Source organism: Haematobia irritans, chromosome 1, assembly GCF_050003625.1.
Source record: "Haematobia irritans isolate KBUSLIRL chromosome 1, ASM5000362v1, whole genome shotgun sequence".
In the NCBI taxonomy this organism is placed as follows: Eukaryota; Metazoa; Arthropoda; class Insecta; order Diptera; family Muscidae; genus Haematobia; species Haematobia irritans.
Genome location: NC_134397.1, coordinates 58,680,836 through 58,708,571, shown reverse-complemented (window position 1 = coordinate 58,708,571; position 27,736 = coordinate 58,680,836). Strand labels below are relative to the sequence as shown.

At 33.0% G+C, this 27,736-nt stretch overlaps 2 protein-coding genes across 2 annotated transcripts in view; both read left to right on the top strand.

Annotated features, from left to right (window-relative positions):
* The window catches only part of LOC142221015 (uncharacterized), a 294,520-nt gene that overhangs the window by 186,571 nt on the left and 80,213 nt on the right, over positions 1–27,736 (top strand). Inside the window, exon 5 of the mRNA XM_075290497.1 lies at positions 11,921–11,990. The gene's annotated coding sequence lies outside the window, so the exon portion shown is untranslated. The remainder of the gene's footprint in view (positions 1–11,920; positions 11,991–27,736) is intronic.
* Positions 21,188–26,050, top strand: LOC142225326 (uncharacterized). Its single transcript, XM_075295102.1, has one exon. The coding sequence runs from the start codon at positions 21,188–21,190 to the stop codon at positions 26,048–26,050; it is 4,863 nt and encodes a 1,620-aa protein (XP_075151217.1).

Here is a 27,736-nt window from a genome sequence, read left to right as displayed (position 1 = left end):
TAATCGAATCAACTAAAAAAATTAATTAAAATTTGCTAATAAAATCAATTTATTTTTTTATAAAGTATTTTTTACGCCTAATTAAAACTATGATTGTTACTATCATTTTCGTGCACATAATTTTTCTTCTGATTCAATCACGGAATTAATTGATCCAATTAATTTTTAAATTGAAATGTCTTCAATCACAGAAATGATATTATCAATTAACAATTAAAAAACTAATTGAAAATCATTTTTTTCTGGGTGATTGAAAGCATTTCAATTAAAATAAAACTAATGGGATCAAGTTGCTACAGTTGGTAGAATTCTACCAAAAATGGTAAACAAATGTACCATCTGTTTGGTTTCTTAACGTTTTGATTAATCTTGCTAAATATTCCTCTTCACAAATTTTCTACAAAACTAAAATTTTGTCAAACTTTCTATAGAAATAAAATTATGACAACATTTTCTATAGAAATAAAATTTGGCCAAAAATTTTCTATAGTAATAAAATTTTGCCAAACATTTTCTATAGCTATAACATTTGATCAAAATTTTCTGTAAAAATAAAATTCTGACAAAATTTTCTATAGAAATAAAGTTTTGACAAAATCGCTTATAGAAATAAAATTATTACAAAATTTTCTGTAGAAATAAATTTTGAAAAAATTTTCTATGGAAATAAAATTTTGAAAAAATTTTCTATAAAATAAAATTTTTACAAAATCTTCTATAAAAATTAAATTTTGATAAAATTTTCTATAAAAATAAATTTTTGACAAAATTTTCTATAAAAATAACATTTTGAAAAAATATTCTATAGAAATAAAATTTTGACAAAAATTTCTACAGAAATAGAATTTGGACAAAATTTTCTATAGAAATAAAATTTTGACCAAATTTTATGTAGAAATAAAATGTTAAAAAAGTTTACTATAGAAACAAAATTTTTTATACAAATAATATTTTGACAATATTTTCTACAGAAATAAAATTTTCACAAAATTGTCTATAGAAATAAAATTTTGAAATAATTTTCTATAGAAACAAAATGTTGACAAAATTTTCTATAGAAATAATATTTAGACAAAATTTTCTATAGAAATAAAATTTTGATAAAATTGTCTATAGAAACAAAATTTTTGACAAAATTGTCTATAGAAATAAAATTTTGACAAAATTTCTATAGAAATAAAATTTTGACAAAATTTCTATAGAAATAAAATTTTGGAAAATTTTCTATAGAATTAAAATTTTGACAAAATTTTCTATAGAAATAAAATTTTGACAATTTTGTCTATAGAATTACAACTTTAGCAACATTTTCTATAGAAATAAAATTTTGACAAAATTTTTTAAAGAAATAAAATTTTGACAAAATTTTCTATAGAAATAAAATTTTGACAACGTTTTCTTTAGAAATAAAATTTTGACAAAAATTTCTATGGAAATAAAATGTTGAAAAAATTTTCTATAGAAATAAAATTTTAACAAAATTTTCTATAGAAATAAAATTTTGACAAAATTTTTTATAGAAATAAAATGTTGACAAAATTTTCTATAGAAACAAAATTTTTACAAAATTTTTTATAGAAATAATATTTTGACAAAATTTTCTACAGAAATAAAATTTTCACAAAATTGTCTATAGAAATAAAATTTTGACCTAATTGTCTATAGAAACAAAATTTTGACAAAATTTTCTATAGAAATAAAATTTTGACAAAATTTTCTGTAGAATTAAAATTTTAACAAAAATTTCTATAGAAATAAAATTTTGACAAAATTTTTTATAGAAATAAAATTTTGACAAAATTGTCTATAAAAATAAAACTTTAACAAATTTTGACAAAATTTTCAATAGAAATAAAATTTTGACAACGTTTTCTTTAGAAATAAAATTTTGACAAAATTTTCTATAGAAATAAAATGTTGAAAAAATTTCTATAGAAATAAAATTTTAACAAAATTTTCTATAGAAATAAAATTTTGACAATTTTGTCTATAGAATTAAAATTTTAACAAAAATTTCTATAGAAATAAAATTTTGACAACATTTGTTATAGAAATAAAATTTTGACAAAATTGTCTATAAAAATAAAATTTGAAAAAATTTTCTATGGAAATAAAATTCTGGCAACGTTTTTATAGAAATAAAATTTTCACAAAATTTTCTATAGAAATAAAATTTTCGCAAAATATTCTAAAAAAATAAAATTTTGCAAAATAAGTGTTTATATTTGGTAGTTTTTTAGGTAAAGTTTTCTCCAAATTTTGGTAGATTTCCTTTGGCTTGAGTGGCAACCGTGATCCGTAAATGATGTGTACGGCTCCATATTTTGGCATAGCTCCCATATAAGTCGATTTCTCGATTTGACTTTTTGGGCATCTAGATACCGAAATATTTATCAGAATTGCATGAAATTGAAAATCTAAAGGTAGTTTCGGTCCAGAATTTGATGTTCGGCATATGTCTATATTTGGTCCATTCTTATAAAGTCTCCACGTTGGGCGCCACTTTTATTCCAAAATAGATATTCTCAACAACCTTTCATTTTTAGCAAATTTCATCCGATCCGGCTGAAATTTGGTACATGGTGTTAGTATATGGTCTCTAACAACTCTGCAAAAATTGGTCCACATCGTGCATAATTATATATAGCCCCCATATAAACAGACCACCAGATTTGACCTCCGGAACCTCTTCGAAGACCAAATTCATCTGATTCAGTTGAAATTTGGTACGTGATGTTAATATATATCCTCAAACGCCAATGCAAAAATTGATCGATATCGGTCCATAATTATATATAGGCCCCATATAAACCGATCCCCAGATTTGACCTCCGGAGCCTCTTGGAAGAGCAAAATTCATCCGATTCGGTTCAAATTTGATACGTGATGTTAATATATGGTATCCAATAACCATGCAGGAATTGGTTCATATCAGTCCATAATTATATATAGCCCCCATATAAACCGATCCCAATATTTGACCTCCGGTGCCTTTTGGAGAAGCAAAATTCATCCGATCTGGTTGAAATTTGGTACGTGGTGGTAGTATATGATATTTAACAACCATGCCAAAAGTGGTCCATATCAGTCCATAACCATATGTAGCCCCCATATAAACCGATCCCGAGATTTGGTTTTGGAGCCTCTTGGAGGAGCAAATTTCATCCGAGTCAGTTGAAATTTGGTGCATTGTTTTAGTATATGGTCGTTAACAGCCATGCCTAATTAGGTCCATATCGGTCTATAGTTATATATAGCCCTGAGATAAATCGATCCCCAATCACACAAAAATTGGTCTATATCAAGTTCATAATTGTATATAGCCCCTATATAAGCGATCCCCATATTTCAATTCTGGCTCCCTACGTACCGTGCAAAAGTCCATATCGATTCGTAATTATTTGTAGACTTACCTACACATACCTTTTTTGTCTAATATATACCACGTATGGACTAACTCACAATTTAGAAAACAATTTAAGATACCACAACCCAAGTAATTCGATTGTGCATGACAGTCTTTCGTAGAAGTTTCTGCGCAATCCATAGTGGAGGGTACAAAAGATTCGGCCTGGCCGAACTTACGGCCATATATACTTGTTATCTTATTATTTTTTTCGAAATTCCAGATTTTTTTTTAATATAAAAAGAAACCTGATGCTAATACCTTTTCTACCTTAAAAAAGTTTAATGGCATACTCAAGCAGAGCACGTAGCTGCATTATTATGGTTTTTTATTTGCAATTGGCAAATGTGTCAACTTTATTTACTTTAAGAAATTTTCTATAGTTTATCCTTTTTATTATTTTTATATTCCATGTTTATTTTGTATTCATGTTTAGTTTGAAAAAATAGGGAGCCACCGTGGTGCAATGGTTAGCATGCCCGCCTTGCATACACAAGGTCGTGGGTTCGATTCCTGCTACGACCGTACACCAAAAAGTTTTTCAGCGGTGGATTATCCCACCTCAGTAATGCCGATGACATTTCTGAGGGACTCAAAACTGCTCTAAGTGGTTTCACTGGAATGTGGAACGCCTTTCGGACTCGGCTATAAAAAGGAGGTCCCTTGTCATTGAACTTAACATGGAATCGAGCAGCACTCAGTGACAAGAGAGAAGTATCACAATGGACTCAATAGTCTAAGTGAGCCTGATACATCGGGCTGCCACCTAACCTAACCTAACCTAGTTTGAAAAAAAATCTTGGTCCATTACTTTTATTTATTTATTTAAGACTGGCAATTTTAAAAATAAATTAAGAAAATAAATAAAATATGATTTGTTATTAAATTTACGTAGGGAAGTTGAAAAATCCAAATTAAAGTTATTTTTCAATTTATTATTTTTGTTATAATTTTATAATATTTTATATACTAAATTAAAATATTTCTCAGACCACTAAATGATAATAAATGCCTTATTCTTATGAACTCTCCATGTTGGGCGCCACTTTTATCCCAGAGTAGATCTTCTCAAGAAACTTTCGTTTTTATCCCATTATTTTTTCGAAATTCCTGCATTTTTGTTGTTGTTAATATTCAAAGAAATCTAATGCTAATATATTTTCTACCTTAAAAAGAGTTTAATGACATACCCAAGCAAATGGTAGTAGCAGCGTGATTATGGTTTCTTATTTGCAATTGACAAATGTGCCAACTTTATTTACTTTATGAAATTTTCTATAATTTTGCTTGGTTTTGTCATCTTTTATATTCCAAGTTTATTTCGTATTCATATTTGGTTTGAAGAAAAATTTATAATTCTTGGCACACCTTCTTGGAGCACATACATAGATTTATATTCACATAGACTTGGATGGATTCCATAAGCACAAGGTAATGGTACTACAATGCTACAAAAGCTAGCAAAAAAAACTGACGATTTCGATGACTTCTCCAATCCTCATATCGGTGGTATCTAAAACATAAATATGCGCGAAAAAAAATCATAGATCATAGATACAAACATAATTTTTTTTAAGTTTGCTTGCAGGTAGAGAGTATAAATATTGTCGCCATAGATCAGTCTAAACATTCGTCGGCATTTTTTTATAGACTTGTTGAGTGTTATTAATTTTTCGCAATATTTTTTTGGTTTGTTCAAATAGTCATTTCGAGTTGCTCAAAACGTTACCAACAAGTTTCACTTTAAGGCCATTTTTAAAAGATGGCAAAAAATGCAATTGCTTGGAATTCCAGTGGTTTTCTGTATTTCTCCACTTAGCATTTTTGTTTAGTCATAGTGGGGGGAGAGGTGAAGTATATGAATAGTTAATATTATTAACTACAAAAAATTCTTAGCAAATTTATTCCATATTTGTGAATATTTTACAAATGAAACAATGCCACTATTCTCCCTCGCTTTGTTAAGATGTCACAGACAGATATCATCTGGTTGCTCACATGATTTATAGAGTCTAGCCAAAGTTTTTCAAGCGTTTCTTTTAGATGTAACCTAATGCGGATGTAAAATTTGATCATTTGTAATGCAACACAAGCTAAATGTCAACGAAAGAATTTGTAATAAATAAGGGAAAATCTTGTAAAAATAGAGCAAGTAAGATTTCTATGTCAAGCATTTGAAGATAAAACGAAAAAAATGAGAAAGTTATCGCCCTCGTATTACTCCCTGTCATCTAACATCCACTTGTAGTTTTTTGTGCAAGTAACGTGTCTTTTTGCTTTTATGTTATCCCATTTAAAAGCATCATTATTGTGAACTCTCTCCGTTGGGAGCCACTTTTCACGTAGGGAGCCACATTTCACGTTGGGCGCCATTTTTATCTCAATATAGATTTTCTCAACCATCTTGCATTTTCTAAATGTAAACGGAAGAATTTGTAATAAATAAGAGAAAATTTTGTAAAAATAGAGCAACCCGGATTTATATGGAAGGAATCTGGAGATAAAAGGAATATAAATGGGAAAGTCGTAATTATTTGTAGACATAATTTTTTTTTGTCTAATATATACCACGTGTGGACTAACTTACAATTTAGAAAACGATGTTAAGAAGTGTTAAGTGTCCTTTTGTCTTTATATTATACCACTTAAAAGCTTCATTATTGTGAACTCTCTACGTGGGGCGCCACTGTCCCCGTAGGGAGCCACTTTTCACGTTGGGCGCCATTTTTATCTCAAAATAGATTTTCTCAACCATCTTGCATTTTCTAAATGTCAACGGAAGAATTTGTAATAAATAGGGGAAAATTTTGTAAAAATAGAGCAACCCGGATTCATATGGAAGGAATCTGGAGACAAAAGGAATATAAATGGGAAAGTTAGAGGTCTTGGTGTGAGGTTTTACCCGTTTACAATTTCTGAGTAATTTCTGCTAGAAAAATTATTCATTTAATTAATTGTAATTTTTTGTTTATTTTACTTATTTATTGATTTTGTAAAGCGAGTACAACAAGATCTTAAATCTTATAATTGAAAGTACCAGCTTATCATATTCCAAATGTTATATGTAACAAAAAATAAAAATGTATAAATTATATTTAGAACTTATTGACATAATATAATAAATAAAATATAAAACGTGAAATTTATGTAAAATCAAAAATTTGTAATTAAAAACAATATTTTATTTTCTTTAAGTTAATGTTTTAAATATTTCTTTTTTGAACAAATTAGCATTGCCTATAGTTTGTAATAGTGATGATAAAGAGTTCCATAGACGAAAACGCAATATAGAGAATTGTCTCTCGGATATCAATGACTTGATTTGTGGGTGAATTACTTTTAGTCCTCTGTTTAATCGGGCGAAGCGAATTGATCCAATTAAGTTTTCAATTGAAATGTCTTCTTCAATCACGAAAATGATAGTATCAATCAAATAAAATAGTTGATTAAAAATTGAATTGATTTGGTTTGAAATTTTCTATTAATTTTTTAATTGATTCAATTAAAGATTAATTATATATGCACTTAATAGTCCCAAGAGGCCAGAGTTTTGCCTTGCGTGGTTAAATTGAGAACGATCTGGCGCCTAAGATTTTTGTTTTATTATATTTCATTCCGTTTGTAACACATCGAACTATTGCTCTAAGACCCCATAAAGGGTGATACGGTCAAAATTTGGTCAATATAAACTTGACGTATTTCTTTCAATTTTGCATTTAAAAAACCTGAACACCCCTCATTTTGAAGGTGTGTATGTGTAGAATGTTGCTCCTATTTTGATTTTGGAATTCACTCTTCAGTTGTCAAAATGCCGTCCAAGCAAGAAGAGCAGCGTATCAAAATTTTGTTCGCGCATCGCGAAAATCCGAGCTACTCGCACGCAAAGCTGGCAAAATCGCTAAAAGTTGCCAAATAAACCGTTACAATGTAATTAAAGTGTTTGGGGAACGTTTGTCGACAGCCAGGAAGTCTGGATCGGGGGGAAATCTAAAACCGGAAGCCTCTGAGACGACAAAGAGAGTTGCCGGTAGTTTCAAGCGAAACCCTAACCTCTCTCTCCGAGATGCCGCAAATAAGCTGGGTGTATCGTCTACAACCGTGCATCGAGCCAAAAAACGAGCCGGACTATCGACTTACCAGAAGGTAGTGACTCCAAATCGCGATGATAAACAAAATACGACGGCCAAAGCGCGATCCCGGAGGCTGTACACGACGATACTGACGAAGTTTGACTGCGTGGTAATGGACGACGAAACCTACGTTAAAGCCGACTACAAGCAGCTTCCGGGACAGGAGTTTTATACGGCAAAAGGAAGGGGAAAAGTAGCAGATATTTTGAAGAACATAAAACTGTCAAAGTTCGCAAAGAAATATCTGGTTTGGCAAGCCATCTGTACCTGTGGCTTGAAAAGTAGCATTTTCATAGCTTCCGGGACTGTCAACCAAGAAATTTACGTGAAAGAGTGTTTGAATAAACGTCTGCTGCCTTTCCTGAAGAAACACGGTTGTTCCGTACTGTTTTGGCCGGATTTGGCATCTTGCCATTACGGTAAAAAGGCCATGGAGTGGTACGTCGCCAACAATGTGCAGGTGGTTCCCAAGGACAAGAACCCTCCCAACATGCCAGAGCTCCGCCCTGGAACCTAAAAAAGACCAAAAAAACTGCTAAGGACGTGCAGCAGTTCAAGGCAAACTGGCTTTCTGCGGCGAAGAAGGTGGACAAGGTGGCTGTACAAAATCTGATGGCAGGTGTCAAGCGTGAGGCCCGGCAATTCGGATTTGGAAAAGCGAAAGCCTAACTGAATATTTTTCCTGAATTTTATACTAATTGAACTTAAAAAAGAAATTTAATTTGATTTTTTAAATAAACTATTTCACCGATTTACACGCGTTTTCCCTTGACCAAATTTTGACCGTATCACCCTTTAAAGTATATATATGCTGGGTCGTGGTGAAATTCTGAATAGATCAAAGCATGTCCGTCCGTTCGTCTGTTGAAAGCACGCTAACTTCCGAACGAAACAAGCTATCGACTTACAACTTGGCACAAGTAGTTGTTATTGATGTAAGTCGGATGATATTGCAAATGGGCCATATCGGTCCACTTTTACGTATAGCCCCCATATAAACGGACCTCTAAGAGCAGCAAATTTCATCCGATCCTGCTGAAATTTGGTACATGGTGTCGGTATATGATCTCTAAGAACCATGCAAAAATTGGTCCACATTGGTCCATACTTGTATATAGCACCCATATAAACCGATCCCCCTTGGCTTGCGGAGCCTCTAAGAGAAGCAAATGTCATCCGATCAGGCTGAAATTTGGTACATTATGTTAGTATATGGTCTCTAATAACCATGCAAAAATACGTACACCAGTATATGGTCTCTAACAATCATGCAAAAATTGGTCCACATCGGTGCATAATTATATATAGCCCTCATATAAACCGATCCCCAGATTTGGCTTGCGGAGCCTCTAAGAGAAGAGAATTTCATCCGATCCGGCTGATATTTGGTACATGGTGTAAGTATATGGTCTCTAATAACCATGCAAAAATTGGTCCACATCGATCTCTAATTATATAAAGGGTGATTCTTTTGAGGTTAGGATTTTCATGCATTAGTATTTGACAGATCACGTGGGATTTCAGACATGGTGTCAAAGAGAAAGATGATCAATATGCTTTGACATTTCATCATGAATAGACTTACTAACGAGCAACGCTTGCAAATCATTGAATTTTATTACCAAAATCAGTGGCAGAAAATCCGCTTTTTTATCGACAAATTTTGTTCAGCGATGAGGCTCATTTCTGGTTGAATGGCTACGTAAATAAGCAAAATTGCCGCATTTGGAGTGAAGAGCAACCAGAAGCCGTTCAAGAACTGCCCATGCATCCCGAAAAATGCACTGTTTGGTGTGGTTTGTACGCTGGTGGAATCATTGGACCGTATTTTTTCAAAGATGCTGTTGGACGCAACGTTACGGTGAATGGCGATCGCTATCGTTCGATGCTAACAAACTTTTTGTTGCCAAAAATGGAAGAACTGAACTTGGTTGACATGTGGTTTCAACAAGATGGCGCTACATGCCACACAGCTCGCGATTCTATGGCCATTTTGAGGGAAAACTTCGGAGAACAATTCATCTCAAGAAATGGACCGGTAAGTTGGCCACCAAGATCATGCGATTTGACGCCTTTAGACTATTTTTTGTGGGGCTACGTCAAGTCTAAAGTCTACAGAAATAAGCCAGCAACTATTCCAGCTTTGGAAGACAACATTTCCGAAGAAATTCGGGCTATTCCGGCCGAAATGCTCGAAAAAGTTGCCCAAAATTGGACTTTCCGAATGGACCACCTAAGACGCAGCCGCGGTCAACATTTAAATGAAATTATCTTCAAAAAGTAAATGTCATGGACCAATCTAACGTTTCAAATAAAGAACAGATGAGATTTTGCAAATTTTATGCGTTTTTTTTTTTTTTTAAAGTTATCAAGCTCTTAACAAATCACCCTTTATATATAATTAGAGATAATCCCCATATAGCCATATAAAACGATCCCCAGATTTGGCTTGCGGAGCCGTTTGGAAGACCAAAATTCATCTTATTCAGTTACAATTAAAATTTAATTGATTGTAAGATTCAATTAATTTTTTAATTTTATTTTTTTAATTAATTTTTAAAAATGTAACTGTTTTCAATTACGTTCTTAATTGATTTTCAGTTTGATTAACAAATTGTCTGTTTGAATTAAATTTTTCATTAAAAATTAAAAAAAAAAAAAACAAAAAAAAAAAAAAAACAAGTATATACGGCCGTAAGTTCGGCCAGGCCGAAGCTTATGTACCCTCCACCATGGATTGCGTAGAAACTTCTACTGAAGACTGTCATCCACAATCGAATTACTTAGGTTGCGGTAACTTTTGCCGATGGCAAGGTATCTTATATAATTAAGTTTGACAAAATTTTCTATAGAAATAAAATTTTGACAAAATTTTCTATAGAAATACGATTTTAACAAAATTTTCTATAGAAATAACATTTTGACAAAATTTTCTATAGAAATAAAATTTTTACTAAATTTTCAAAAGATTTAAAATGTTGACAGCATTCTCTATAGAATTAAAATTTTGACAGCATTTTCTACAGAAATAAAATTTTGCCAAAATTTTCTATAGAAATAAAATTTGACAAAATTTTCTATAGGAATAAAATTTCGAAAAATTTTGCTAGATTATTTTTGCTCGAGTGGCAAGCATGATTATGAACCGATATGGACCAATTTTTGTGTGATTGGGGATCGGCTATATATAACTATAGACCGATATGGACCAATTTTTGCATGGTTGTTAGAGACCATATACTAACACCATGTACCAAATTTATGCCGGATCGGATGAAATTTGCTTCTCTTAGAGCAATCGCAAGCCAAATTTGGGGGTCCGTTTATATGGGGGCTATACGTAAAAGTGGACCGATATGGACCAATTTTTGCATGGTTGTTAGAGACCATATACTAACACCAAATTTCAACCGGATCGGATGAAATTTGCTTCTCTTAGGGCAATCACAAGCCAAATTTGGGGGTCCGTTTATATGGGGGCTATACGTAAAAGAGGACCGATATGGCCCATTTGCAATACCATCCGACCTACATCAATAACAACTACTTGTGCCAAGTTTCAATTCGATAGCTTGTTTCGTTCGGAAGTTAGCGTGATTTCAACAGACGGACGGACGGACGGACATTCTCAGATCGACTCAGAATTTTACCACGACCCAGAATATATATACTTTATGGGGTCTTAGAGCAATATTTCGTTGTGTTACAAACGGAATGACAAAGTTAATATACCCCCATCATATGGTGGAGGGTATACAAATCATTAAATTTTAAACCGTAATCAATTAAATAATATTTCCATGTAAACATTTAATTTAAATTTACGAAAATTTTTCCAATTAAAATTTTAATTGAGTTTTAAAAAATATTCAATTACATATTTAATTGATTCAACAAATTTTTTAATTGATACCAAAATCAATCACAAAAATTTATAGTATCAATTAATTTTTTAATTGATACTATCATTTCTGTGATTGAAGACATTTCAATTAAAACATTAATTGGATCAATTAATTTCGTGATTGAATCAGAAAAAAAATTTTTGTGTGTATATACATATTATTCATTGGTAAATTAAACTTTGTCTAAAAACATTTTACTTGATTTTGAATCCAAATATAAATCAGAAAAAAATGTTTTCTGTGTACCAAATAGAAAAATATGATTTTAAGTTTTGGGATCAATGTTTAGTGGTTAATATAGAAAAAAATATTTTTTTCAAAGAAATCTTTTATTGTCATATAATAATAAAATAATTAGAGTTTTGTTATTAACTTCAAAATTAAAATTATATATTAGCAGAAAACTATCAGTCAATTCGAATTTATTTTTTTATTATCAATTATTTAATATTTTAATACATTTTTTTCTTAAATTTCAGATACGAATTCCTTCTTCAATACCATTCGTTTGAATGGCTTTAATTTCCCTTAAACCGGAAACCAATTATGGTAAGTTTGGTTTGGAAACAACAGCAATTTATTTCATTAGAACTGTTAGAATCAGTCTATTTTTAGCTATTTCTTCAGCAATACAAAAATTGATTTTTAAAACCAATAAAAAGCAAATACTTCACTGATATCTAAACTTTAATATAATTTGAAATTATACATAGTGTGTGCATCATTTTTAAAATATCTATGAAAATGTTCAAATGTTTCACTAATCTAACAAAATATATCTATTTAAAATAATTCCTGAGCCGTTTAAAAAATTGATGTTTGTTATATTTAAATGGCAGATAGAGTTCTGACAACGAGGCTTTAATAATATGTAAAACATTTTTATGTGTGCAGCGTTTAAATTATTTTCGTTACATATTCTTATTATTTGAAGATGGCAGGACCTAATTGGAACGAGACGTGAACTAAAACAATAATTGATTTTTGAAACTAGTAAGCCGCCAAATATAGCGTTGATATTACAGATTTAATAAAATTTTAACCATTGCTATGTGTGCAACAGCAATTTAATATTTCAATAGAACTGTTATTAAAAAAATTCTCCAATTATTTTTCCAATATTCACGACTCCTCTTTATATATGGGAAACATTTCTCTAGTGACCTTTATTCAACTATCTAGTGTATTATTGTTCTATTGTAACAATGTAAATGCTTTCCCTGAAGCATTTGCCAATACATTCCAATGTCATTTGCTATGCATTCTATTAAATCAAATTCGATTGAACATTGAATATTAAATTGATTGGTTTATAGAATACAAAACAGATTGACCTGACAATTTGTCGAATAGAATTTCTAATGATTTAACGACAAAGAAAGTATAACATTTCATTGATGTACTATCGTAATAGATGAAAGGTAATATAGAGATCTTGTTCGCGGAAAACTAAAACATGAATGTAATGCCATAAGTATAATTTTATTAACGCTGGCAAAAATATTGGGCGCCACTTGTTTACACTATTGTTTTTTTTTTATAATTGGTTTATATTTTTTACTATATAATTAAAACGAGTGTTTAAACCACTTGTTTGGTTTTCATTAACTAACAAATTTCATAGATCAATTGATTTTTTATTAAAAGGGAATTTGAATTCACTAACGACCGCACGTTGGGCGCCATTATTTTAGTAATTATGGTCAAAAGTCATATTCTATTTTTAATTACTCAAGATTTATTATTTTTCGTCATTTCTTAATACATTCTTAATACATTCGTCTTTGCAAACATAAGGTTTGCAAAAATGTTGGGCGCCACTTGTTTATACTATTGTTTTGTTTTATTATACCCTCCACCATAGGATGAGGGGTCTATTAACTTTGTCATTCCGTTTGTAACACATCGAAATATTGCTCTAAGACCCCATAAAGTATATATATTCTGGGTCGTGGTGAAATTCTGAGTCGATCTGAGCATGTCCGTCCGCCCGTCTGTTGAAATCACGCTAACTTCCGAACGAAACAAGCTATCGACTTGAAACTTGGCACAAGTAGTTGTTATTGATGTAGGTCGGATGGTATTGCAAATGGGCCATATAGGACCACTTTTACGTATAGCTATAGAAATAAATTTTTGACAAAATTTTTGATAGAAATTATACTTTGACAAAATTTCCTAATGACATAAAATGTTGACAAAATTTTCTATAAAAATAAAATGTTGACAAAATTTTCTATAGAAATAAAATTTTGACAAAATTTTCTATAGAAATAAAATTTTGACAAAATTTTCTATGGCAATAAAATTTTGGTAGATTATTTTTGGCTCGAGTGGCAATCGTGATTTTTCTGTGGTTGAGGATCGCTTTATTTGGGGGCTATATATAATATAGATCGATACGGACCAATTTTGGCATGGTTGTTATCGGCCATACACTAGCGAAATGTAACAAATTTCAACCGGATCGGATGAATTTCGCTTCTTCAAGAGACTACGGAGATCAAATCTGGGGATCAGTTTATATGGGGGCTATATATAATTATGGACCGATGTGGACTAGTTTGTGCATGGTTGTTAGAGACCATGTACCAACATCATGTACCAAATTTCAGCCGTATCGGGTGAAATGTGCTTCTCTTAGAGGCTCCGCAAGCCAAATCTGGGGATCGGTTTATATGGGACCTATATATAATTATGGAGCGATGTGGACCAATTTTTGCATGGTTGTTAGATACCATATACTTACACTTCGTACTAAATTTTAACCAGATGGGACGAATTTTGCTCCTCCAAGAGGCTCCGGAGTCCAAATCTGGGGATCGGTTTATATGGGGGCTATATATAATTATGGACCGATATAGACCAATTTTTGCATGGTTCTTAGATACCATATACTTACACCTCGTACTAAATTCTAACTGGATAGGACGAATTTTGCTCCTCCAAGAGGCTCCGGAGTTCAAATCTGGGGATCGGTTTATATTGGGGGCTATATATAACCGATGTGGACCAATTTTTGCATGGTTGTTAGAGACCATATACCAATATCAGGTACCAAATTTTAGTCGGATCCGATGAATTTTGCTCCTCCAAGAGGGTCCGGAGTTCAAATCTGGGGATCGGTTTATATGGGGCCTATATATAATTATGGACCGATGTGGACCAATTTTTGCATGGTTGTTAGAGACCAACATCATGTTCCAAACTTTAGTCGGATCGGATGAATTTTGCTCCTCCTAGAGGGTCCGGAGTTCAAATCTGGGGATCGGTTTATATGGGGCCTATATATAATTATGGACCGATATGGACCAATTTTTGCATGGTTGTTAGATACCATATACTTACACCTCGTACTAAATTTTAACCGGATCGGACGAATTTTGCTCCTCCAAGAGGCTCCGGAAGTCAAATCTGGGGATCGGTTTAAATGGGGGCTATATATAATTATGGACCGATGTGGACCAATTTTTGCATGGTTGGTGGATACCATATACTTACACCTCTTACTAAATTTTAACCGGATCGGACGAATTTTGCTCCTCCAAGAGGTTCCGGAGGTCAAATCTGGGGATCGGTTAATATGGGGGCTATATGTAATTATGGACAATTTTTGCATGGTTCTTAGAGACCATATACCAACGCTATGTACCAAATTTAAGCCAGATCGGATGAAATATGCTACTCTTAGAGGCTCCGCATTTTGTCAAAATTTTATTTCTATAGAAAATTTTGTCAACATTTTATGTTTTTAGGCAATTTTGTCAAAATATAATTTCTATAAAAAATTTTGTCAAAAATTTATTTCTGTAGAAAATTTTGTCAGAATTTTATTTCTGTAGAAAATTTTGTCAAAATGTTATTTCTATTGAAAATTTATGAAGCATTTCATAGTTGAAGAGGAATATTTTGCAAAATCTTCCAAAACATCAAGAATTCTTGCAATCTACCAAACAGTAAAAAATTTGCCATTTTTGATAGACTCGTGCTCATAATTGTATATAGCCCCCATTAAAAGCGACCCCCATATTTCAATTCTGACTTTATAATTACTGCACAAAAGTTCATATGGGTTCGTAAGTATTTCTACCCTATATATACAGGTCAAGAACTGAATATATACAGAAAAAATATTTCACGAAAATTTTTCCAATTAAAATTTTAATTGAGTTTTAAAAAATATTCAATTAAAAATTTAATTGAATCAACATATTTTTTTAATTGAAACAAAAATCAATCACAAAAATTAATAGTATCAATTAATTTTTTAATTGGATCAATTAATTTTTTAATTGACCTTGAATTAATTTTTTAATTGATACTATCATTTCTGTGATTGAAGACATTTCAATTAAAAAATTAATTGGATCAATTAATTTCGTGATTGAATCAGAAAAAAAAAATTTTTGTGTGTACGTATTTAATCGATTTTTCTTTTGTCTACTATATATCCCGCATGGACTAACTAACAATTTAGAAGATGATATTAAGAAGTTTTAAGATGCCTTGCCATCAGCCGCAATCCAAGTATTATAATTGTTGATGACCGTCTTTAGTAGAAGTTTCTACGCAATCCATGGTGGAGGGTACATAAAATTCGGCCTGGCTGAACTTACGGCCGTATATACTTGACATTAACTAACAAATTTCATAAATCAATTGAGTTGTTATTAAAAAGGAATTTGAATTCATTGACGACCCACGTTGGGCGCCATTATTGTAGTAATTATGGTCAAATGTCATATTCTATGTTTAATCACTCATCACTTTATTATTTTGCTTTCAATTGTAAGAATCATTCGTCATTTATTAATACATACAAACATTTATTTGAATTTTATTAAGGTTTGCAAAAATATTGGGCGCCACTTGTTTGTTTGTTTTATATTTTTGTACTATATAATTAAATATAAATATTTAAAGATAAGTAGCTTTCATTAACTAACAAATTTCATAGATCAATTGAGTTGTTATTAAAAAGGAATTTGAATTTACTAACGACCCTACGTTGGGCGCCACTATACCATATTAGACATGTTTTAAGTTTCTTTAGTAATTATGGTCAAAAGTCATATTCTATTTGTAATTACTCAAGATTTATTTTTGTTGCGTGCAATTGCAAGAATTATTTGTCATTTCTTAATACCTACAAACGTTTATTTGAATTTTAATTCTTCACGTTTATTTATAAATATCAGTTGTTTAGTGTTCTCCGTCTTTCTATTCTTCTATTTTCTGTTTCATATTAAAACTTAACTAATCTATTATTCAGTTTACATTTCAATTTTAATTGAAATAAATAATGTCTATGCTCTAAGTCGAGATTTTGTTTTACCCAAAACAGAAACGTCATGAGCCTAGATTTCGAAAGCTTTTGATATTGAGAAAACGTGATTGTCGATCAATCTAAAGAAAACCAAACGACAACAATGACTACCAGAGATTGACGAAAAAATCTATAGCGTGCATTATTTGCTAGTGGTTCCTTGGCTTAATAGAGCAATAACCTGGCCTTTTATGTTCATATGACCATAGCCACCATATGTTAGCCACAAATGGTAACTCTAGGCCAAAGTGTATGGAAAAACTTGATTATTGCGATTTGTGGTTGTTCTTAAATTATTTTTTTTTGTTTCTTAAACATTACATTGTTTTGCTTGATGGTATTCAGGTTTTGTTTTCTATAGAACTATAGCTTTTTAATTCGCAAATATTTATTACAATGTGATCACAATTGGATAAACATTACATACCTAAATGTTTTTATAAAGTTGGCTCATAAAGAACTTATGGTCATAAGTTTGAAAACACTGGTAAAAAAAACTTTGTTACACAGAAAAAAATTTCACGAAAATTTTTCCAATTAAAATCTTTATTGAGTTTTAAAAAACATTCAATTAAAAATTTTATTGATTCAAGAAGTTTTTTAATTGACATAAAATACAATCACACAAATTAATAGTATCTTTTAATTTTTTTAATCGGATCAATTAATTTTTAATTGACTGTCAATTAATTTTTTAACTTATACTATCATTTCTGTGATTGAAGGCATTTCAATTAAAAAATTAATTGGATCAATTAATTTCGCGATTGAATCAGAAAAAAAATTTTGGAGTATATATTGTAAAGATTTACATTAAAAGTAAGCTAACAAAACAATTTCATAAATACAATGTAACGTTACGTGAATGTAATGATTTTCTTATTAAATAACGAAACCTTTCATAGTATTAACGAAAACATTCATTGTCTTAAAAAAAATTTTCGTTATACCAATGACAAAATTGCATGGACTCATAAATACAATGAAACGTTTCATTAATGTAAAAATTTTTCTGTTAAATAAAGAAAACTTTCATAGTATTAACGAAAACATTCATTAACTTAATAAAAATTTCCGTTATGGGTTATGAAAAATTTGATTGGCTCAATTTTAATGAAATTTTCTTTCTGTGCAGATGTCAAAAACAAAAACATTGTAAAATTACATCATAATTTCTGATATTTTGTTTTTAAAGTAATATACTTTAAAAATTGATTTGTGAATTTTGTAAAGGGGAAATATAGCACTGATATCGAAGCTTCCATAAATGGTAAACCTTTGATATGTATGCAAAACTCAAATGTTGCAATATGTGGAGCTTTAACATAATTTCGCACACCAAAAAATTTTTTCTGATTCAATCACGAAATTAATTGATCCAATTAATTTTTAAATTGAAATGTCTTCAATCACAGAAATGATAGTATTAATTAAAAAATTAATTGAAGGTCAATTAAAAACTTAATTAAAAATCAATTGATCCAATTAAAAAATTAATTGATATTATAAATTTTTGTGATTGTTTTTTGTTTCAATTAAAAAATTAATTGATTCAATTAAATTTTTAATTGAATATTTTTTAAAACTCAATTAAAATTTTAATTGGAAATTTTTTCGTGAAATTTTTTTCTTTGCGGTTAAATATTTCCCACTATATAATAAGTTTGTCATTCCATTGTTTTAGGATATTTTAATACCCTTCACCACTACTGTGGTACAGGGTATAATAAGTTTGTGCATTTGTATGTAACGCCAAGAAGGAAAAGTCTGAGACCCATCGTTTAGTATACCGATCGTCTTAGAATTAAATTCTGAGTCGATTAAGCGATGTCCGTCTGTCTGTTGATGTATTTTTGTGTGCAAAGTACAGCTCGCAGTTTTAGTCCGATTGTCCTAAAATTTGGTATTGATTTTGGAAAAAATCGGTTCAGATTTAGATATAGCTGTCATATATATTTTTCACCGATCTGGTCATAATTGGCGTGTATATCAACCGATCTTCCTCAAATTCCGTACATCCGAATATTTTATAAACTTGCAAAATATCAGCCAAATCGGTTCAGATTTAGATATAGCTCCCATATATAGCTTTCGCCCGATTTACACTCATTTGCCCACAGAGGCCAATTTTTTGCTCCGATTTAGTTGAAATTTAGCACAAGGAGTAGAATTAGCATTATAGCTATGCGTGTCAAATTTGGTTGAAATCGGTTCAGATTTAGATATAGCTCCCATATATAGCTTTCGCCCGATTTACACTCATATGACCACAGAGGCCAATTTTTAACTCCGATTTAGTTGAAATTTTGCACAGGGAGTAGAATTAGCATTGTAACTATGCGTGCCAAATTTGGTTGAAATCGGTTCAGATTTGGATATATCTCCCATATATAGCTTTCGCCCGATTTACACTCATATGACCACAGATGCCAATTTTTAACTCCGATTTAGTTGAAATATTGCACAGGGAGTAGAATTAGCATTATAGCTATGCGTGTCAAATTTGGTTGAAATCGGTTCAGATTTAGATATAGCTCCCATATATAGCTTTCGCCCGATTTACACTCAAATGACCACAGAGGCCAATTTTTTGCTCCGATTTAGTTGAAATTTTCCACAGGGAGTAGAATTAGCATTGTAGCTATGCTTGCCAAATTTGGTTGACATCGGTTCAGATTTAGATTTAGCTCCCATATATATGTTTTTCTCATTTCGACTAACATTTTCCTTGCAAAATCGCCACTGCTTAAACCAAAAGTTGTAAAAATGACTGTTGAAGCTAGTTCAACAACACTTTTTTTTTCAACATACATTGTTTCTATAACCCATTGTCTATAAATGAATTTCTTTACTTGAATTAAGCCATTAACGTTTTTACTTTAAAAGTATCTAACAATTAATTTGAATTTATTTATATATGGCAACCCTTTATCCAATTGAACCAACTATGAAGTATAGCTTTCACTCAATCGGATAAAGGACCACCATTTTAACCAACTTTCCAATTGAATTTCGTATCGCTAGAAATGGCTTGAGTTAATGAAGCTTCACTTGTGCTACAGCAACTCAAGCGGTAAGGAGCTGAAATCTCATCAATAAAGTCACTTATATGCCATATTAAAACGAAACCCTTTTGCCTTTTTCTTTATTGCTTTGAAAACTACCATAAATTTATTACAATTGTGGGAGTTTTCAAATATACTTACAGTCCACTTCTGCAGATATCCCACAATTGTTCATGGTCCTTCTGAACCTTCAAAGAACTGGAGAAAAATCTTAAAATTGTTGGAAAAATTTGGATCACGTTCGAATAACCAATTTACGTAACATATCATTGTGAAAAGGCAATATGGAGAAAAGGTACGTAAATTTTATTTGATTTGTGAACGGCTAGATATGAGTGTTAAAAGAAACTTAAGCTCCTGTGCTTGATTATACTTCAAAGTGGTGAACTTTTCTTTGTCAGTCCAAAGCTTAGATATCAGTGGTTTCTTTACTGTATTGAGCAGCTTTTCGTTGATGCTTGCACAAAGTCTGTAATGTTAATGTAATTTCTTCACGAGACACTTAAAAGATAAGTGCTTTCCACGAAAGCACAACCTTTTTTATATTAGTACAAAAACTATATCTTATGCTTCACGAGCATTTCAGTTGTTATAATTGTTGTTATCATGCTTCACGAGCAGATCCCAGGTTATCAAACTAATAACATTAATAACGATTGAAAAATTAAACACAAAACGATTTGATTAGAAAATTATTGATGCACATCGAAAAAAAAAAAATCTCTTTCCTTAACATATGACTATTTCTCTTATTTTCTAATAATTGTCATTCGGCAAAAAGTAAAGAGACCTTCTACTTGCTATGCAAATCTCTTTTTCCCAAATACCTACAATAAAGCAATAACTACCATTAATGCATCCCGCAACCATCTGCAAATAAATCAAGGCAACACTGCAATAGCGTTGAACTAGTACAGTGCTAACAGTGGCCGCAATAATCTCCACCAAATACTCTGCCACAAACTCCAGACAAAATCAAATACAAGAACATCATCCTCGTTATTACTTTTTTATTCTTCGTCGAGAACCCCCTCTCACACTTCACTCGATAGATTTACCTTGATCGCCCATCTTTCCCACACGTAGTCTATTGTCTTCAATTGTTTTAAAGAGCGTCTTTTAAAGAGTTGTTTTAAAGAGCATGGCCAAATAAAAGCATCTTACATATGCAAGTAGATCTTCCACGACAGCGGTGAACATTTGTGTGGTCAGACATACCTCTTTTAGTCAATGTTATGCTGTCGAGTAGTCGGATGACCAAACAGAGAAGAATGGAAATTAAATTAAATGCTTTGTAAAGACTTAATAAACAAGATCAAGAAAAGAAGATAGTGGGTTCAGCTGTTAACTTGGATATGGGATCTAGAGATCGTGAGGATGCTGGATTCTTATTGAAGGTACCTCCCTGTGACACCGAGGTATTTAGTGGCGGATATGATAAATGGCCAAGTTTCAGAGATATGTTTTCGGCCATTTATATCAAACATCCAAGATTATCCCCAGCTCAAAAATTATTTCACCTCAGGGCCAAGACTCGAGGAGAAGCAAGCCAAATTGTCAAGCAATTTCCTTTAACCGACGATAATTTCAATTTGGCTTGGGATGCTCTGAGTCACCGGTACGAGAACAGGCGAATATTAGTCAATCATCAATTACGTAAGATTTTCGAAATCGAGCGCGTTACTTCTGAGAAGGGAAAATCGTTGCGCAACCTGCAATACACTATAAATAATTGTTTGTCTGCCCTGAAAACTTACAATATTTCGATAATCTCATGGGATCCTCTGTTAGTATATTGGGTGTCTTCCAAACTCCCAGAGGAAACATTGGCAGCTTGGGAGAATTCATTGGATGATCATAAGCAAATGCCAACATGGCACCAGTTAGACGACTTTATAACTAAACGTTTGGGTATGTTGGAATCTATATCGGATATTAGGAAACCTATAGCAGCACCACCGGTTACCCAGAAAACTCAAACCTATCATGCAAAAACTGAAACAAATTATAAGTCCTGTAAAATGTGTAAACAAACTCATGTTTTAAGGAACTGCCTGAGATTTAAATCTTTGTCCCATACCGAGAAAAGGAAATTCGTGTTAAACCATAAAGGGTGTGAGAATTGCCTTTCTTTCTCCCACATCACTCAAAACTGTCAAAGTGATAAGGTTTGTCAAAAGTGCCAAGAACCTCATCACACACTTCTTCATCCCGAATCTGTTTTCTCTGGGGACCATGGTCAGTTGAACCCACAGGCAAATGCATTTCATGTTGAGACTCAACAAGTAGAACAACCAACCACATCTGCTGCGGCATACAATGTTTCACAAAATGTTCAAAGTCACTTTGCGAAATCAGGCGAAGGAACGATCTTACCCACAGCTCTAGTTGACATCGCACACCACGGAAATAGTTTCACGATCAGAGTTTTCATTGATCAAGGGTCTCAGGAATCTTTTATCTCCTCAAGAGTTATTAATAGATTTTCGATTCCAACGAAGAAATCGATGACGACAATTTCTGGCCTGGGCGGAACTATTTTGGAAAATTCGTCAAGAATTTGTCACCTTACGTTAAAATCTCGGAAATCAAGTTTCACACATTCCGCGAATGTTATAGTCATTTCCAGTTTAAACCAACTAATGCCTGCAACCTCTACTTATATATATAATTGGTCTGAGTTGAATCGGTTGGATTTAGCTGATCCGAACTTTTCGAAACCGGCGCAAATTGATATGTTACTGGGAAGCGACATATTGCCATATATATTAAAGACTGGGATTAAGAAAAATGTTTCCAGAAATTTATTAGCCCAGGAAACAGAATTCGGGTGGATAGTTAGTGGTAAACCAGCATGTCGCACGGTAGAAACATTTGCTTCTTGGGTAACATCTCCTGATACACTGAATGAAGAACTTAAACGGTTTTGGGAAATAGAAAATGTGATGTCTGACACACCTCTTTCTGAGGAAGACAAATGGTGTGAAGAGTTTTATAGAAGGACAGTAAATCGTCGGTCTGATGGCAAATATGTCGTCAGATTACCATTTAAGCAAAATATACCATCGAATATGGTGCTTGGATCATCACGAAAAGCAGCCTTGGGTCAATTTTTGAGGATGGAGAAAACTCTAAAGAAAACTCCTGAACTAGAACAAGAATATAACAAGGCTCTTTCAGAGTATGTACAACTAGGTCATATGGCACTTACAAATAATATGGAGATAAATCGAGGTTCCCAAGTCTTATCGTTTTATCTACCACATCATGCGGTGGTTAAACCAGATAGAACATCAACCAAAGTACGAGTTGTTTTCAATGCTTCGAAGAAAACCACATCTGGATTTTCTCTAAATGATGTTCTATATACCGGCCCTGCGAAACAAAACGATTTAATGAATGTCATATTGAATTGGAGATTTTTTAAATACGTTTTCAACGGGGATATCCAGAAAATGTATCGTCAGATCTGGATTCATTGCGATGATCAACAGTATCAAAGAATTCTGTTTCGCCCTTCACCGTCTGACCAAGTTCAAGACTTTTGCTTAAAAACAGTAACGTTTGGTGTTAATTGCGCGCCATATTTGGCGATTAGAACTCTACTCCAACTAAGTGAAGATGCGAAAGAATCTCATCCAACGGCATCAGCCATATTGCAGAATCAAATATACGTCGATGATGTTCTATCTGGAGCTCATTCTTTAATGGAAACCAAATCAAATCTTCTGGAACTTATTGATTTGTTAAATTCAGGCGGGTTTCCACTAAAGAAAATAACAGCAAATCATTCTCAAATTCTAGAAAATTTGCCCCCGGAGGATCTTCTTGATGAAGATTTCTTAAAAATAGAGGATGCTAGTGAGACAAAAACATTAGGTATTAAATGGAACGCAATGTCAGATCTCTTCTTCTACAATGTCGCGAAGATTGATAAACCCTCTTCGCCTATAACCAAGCGTAAAATTCTTTCAATTGTTGCAAAGCTTTTTGATCCAGCCGGTTGGTTAGCTCCTATCATAATAGTAGCAAAAGTCTTGATGCAGCAACTTTGGATTGATGGTACTGACTGGGATGAAGAAGTCAAACCACAATCATTAGAAAAATGGAATTTGTTTATTTCGAACTTTGATGAAATACGAAATATACGAATTCCTCGCTGGGTCAAATTCACCCCTGACGGTAAATTTCAACTGCATGGATTTTGTGATGCCTCAGAGAAGGCTTATTGTGCATGTATTTATATCCGATCGATATCTCCGGAAAATGTTGTATCCTCGCACTTGCTTGTTTCAAAGAGTAAAGTTGCCCCATTGAAAACGATAAGCTTACCCAGATTGGAGTTGTGTGGAGCCGCACTACTTAGTAAACTTCTGAAATCCATATGCAAGAATCTGAGTTTGCCCCATAATGAAATGTATCTCTGGTCAGATTCTACTATCACTTTAGCTTGGCTTAGCAAACCACCGTACCAATGGAAAACATTTGTTGCAAACAAAATATCCGAAATTCTTGATAACGTTGGTAATGCTAATTGGAGACATGTTCCAACCGCTGATAACCCAGCTGATATTGGCACAAGAGGAGTAACAGCAGTAGAATTGGTAGCTAATGATCTCTGGTGGTATGGACCAAGCTGGCTAACGAAAGCCCCAGAATTGTGGCCAAAAACAACTTTGCCAATGGAATCATCTTTAGAGAAGAAAGTTACTTCCCATCACACTCAAATACAATCGGATGAAATTCTAGAACGTTTCTCTTCATTTGATCGAGCCTTGCGTGTAATATCTTATATATTTAGATTTATCAGAAAATGTCAAAAACGAATTTTACCAGATATGGTGAAAGACTTTATAACTACGGATGAAATAACGTTTGTAAAGCGCCGATTGATAATGATTGCACAGGTAACATATTATCCGTCGGAATATCAGGCGCTTGAATCCAAGAGAACTATCAGCTTGAAAAGCCGTCTATTAACATTAAATCCATTTCTCGACGAGAACCACTTACTGCGAGTCAATGGACGTTTGGCTAATTCGGATATGAATTATAACGAAAGACATCCAATAATTCTCCCTGAGAAGTCTCGTTTTTGCAAACTCTTTATTGACTTCACACATAAAATCTTGATGCACGCAGAACATCAAAGTATGCTACGTGCTATACGCCAAGAATTTTATGTAATTCGATTGAAAAATTCTGTTCGTCAATGCATAAGAAATTGTCGATCCTGTGCCATATATAAGAATCGAATTCGAAATCAAATCATGGCTGCTCTGCCAGTTGAAAGATGTACATTTTCACTACCGTTCACGAATACCGGTATCGATTTCGCTGGCCCATTCGAGCTCAAGACATCACGACTGCGAAACGCAAAAACTCAGAAAGGTTATGCTGCGATATTCGTCTGTTTGTCGACACGTGCAATTCATTTGGAAGTATGTTCTGATTTGTCGTCTGAAGCTTTCTTAGCTACGTTTAGTAGATTTGTAGGTAGAAGGGGATTCCCAAATAAAGTCTTTTCCGATAATGGAACCAACTTTGTTGGTGCGAATCGTACATTGACTCAGGAATATAAGAATTTTATACGGTCTTCTGAAAAGGCTTTAATATCAAAATATAATCTCCATGGATTTACCTGGGTCTTTATACCACCTCATGCTCCTCATATGGGAGGCTTATGGGAAGCCGGTGTGAAGAGCATGAAAACACATCTTAAGAAAGTTGCGGGGGCTTATAAATACACCTTTGAGGAGTTTTCCACATTGTTGATTCGGATCGAAAGCATATTAAATTCTCGTCCGCTTTCTCCGATGACTGAAGATCCGAATGAGCTTGCTCCACTGACACCCGGCCACTTCTTAAGGGGAACTGCATTAACTGCTATTCCCGAAGAAGTTTCCGATAATCTCACCTTAATTAATCGTTGGCAAAGACTTAAGCTCATCCAAAAACATTTTTCCAAGCGCTGGAAAAATGAATATATTAGTGATCTACAACGTCGTTATAAATGGAAATCTATTCAGAAAAATCTAAAAAAAGATGACTTTGTAATCGTGCGGGATGATAATTTGCCTCCAACGGAATGGCGTCTTGGTCGTATAGAAAAAGTTTTCCAAGGAACCGACTCGAATGTACGTGTGGCTGAAGTCCGAACTCAAAATGGAGTAATCGTTCGCCCTTTAGTCAAACTATGCATATTACCGAGTGCTTAATATATTTATATCTAGCTTCCGTTCACCGTTCACATATCAAATAAAATATTTACGTTTCAGCATTGCTTCTAGCGTACCAAAATGTCGTATCTGCCAAGAAAGACATTTTTTGAAAGACTGCTTAAAATTTTCGAACATGACTGTGGTCGAACGACGAGAGACGGCGAGGAAAAAGAACTTTTGCTTCAACTGTTTATGTTCCTCGCATACTCGGGACAGGTGTCCATCAAGAAGGTCTTGTCTGGTCTGCAACGGCTCACATCATACAATGCTACACACGGACAACAACCGGAAATCAACAGCTCGACCCGCCACGTATACAACACAAACCAAACATGCTGCTTCTAAAAGGTCTCCACCCATCAAACACCCATCCGGGAAAAAGGAAACTCACAGACGAACTATCGATGAAACAAGACGCAATGACAATCCTGAAAAAGCATCCGCTTCCCACAAAAAACCTTATGTCAGCGACCGTCTCAGCTCCAGGAACAAAACTCATGTGTTCTTGCCCACTGCAATGGCTAAGGTTTTGACACCGCAGGGGCCGCAGAAAACCCGCTTGATAATTAATTCTGGAGCATCGCAGACTGTCGTGAAAACCGACTTTGTCGAAAGATTACGTCTGCCTACAACCAGGAAAGGAAATCGGTATTATTGCACTCTTAACCTCTTGTCCTATCACGATAAATCGGCAAAGGTGCAAATCACCGGAGAAGTGCGAAGCCAATTGAATACCACCTTCCCCGAGACCACAAATGATAAACGCTTGACAACTTTATATAACCACTTGGTAGATTTAGCCGATCCTCATTTTTACCATCCCACCAATATCGAAATAGTGTTGGCCAACGACCAAATTCCAAGAATTCTTCGAGCGGGTCTAATCCAGACGTCTTCATCAATGCCAATTGCCCAGAGTACTGTTTTTGGATGGATCATATCGGGAGCATGTCACTACTAAGTTGCAATGCTGCAAGAGGGGCGGCATGTTGAAGCTAGTTCAACAACACTTTTTTTTTCAACATACATTGTTTCTATAACCCATTGTCTATAAATGAATTTCTTTACTTGAATTAAGCCATTAACGTTTTTACTTTAAAAGTATCTAACAATTAATTTGAATTTATTTATATATGGCAACCCTTTATCCAATTGAACCAACTATGAAGTATAGCTTTCACTCAATCGGATAAAGGACCACCATTTTAACCAACTTTCCAATTGAATTTCGTATCGCTAGAAATGGCTTGAGTTAATGAAGCTTCACTTGTGCTACAGCAACTCAAGCGGTAAGGAGCTGAAATCTCATCAATAAAGTCACTTATATGCCATATTAAAACGAAACCCTTTTGCCTTTTTCTTTATTGCTTTGAAAACTACCATAAATTTATTACAATTGTGGGAGTTTTCAAATATACTTACAGTCCACTTCTGCAGATATCCCACAATTGTTCAATGACTCTAATTTTCCCAAACTTCTAATACATATGTATCGAGCGATAAATCATAAATAAACTTTTGCGAAGTTTCCTTAAAATTGCTTCAGATTTAAATGTTTCCCATATTTTTTTACTAACATTGTGTTCCACCCTAGTGCACAAGCCGACTTAAATTTTGAGTCTATAGATTTGTAGAAGTCTATCAAATTCTGTCCAGATCGAGTTATATTTAAATGTATGTATT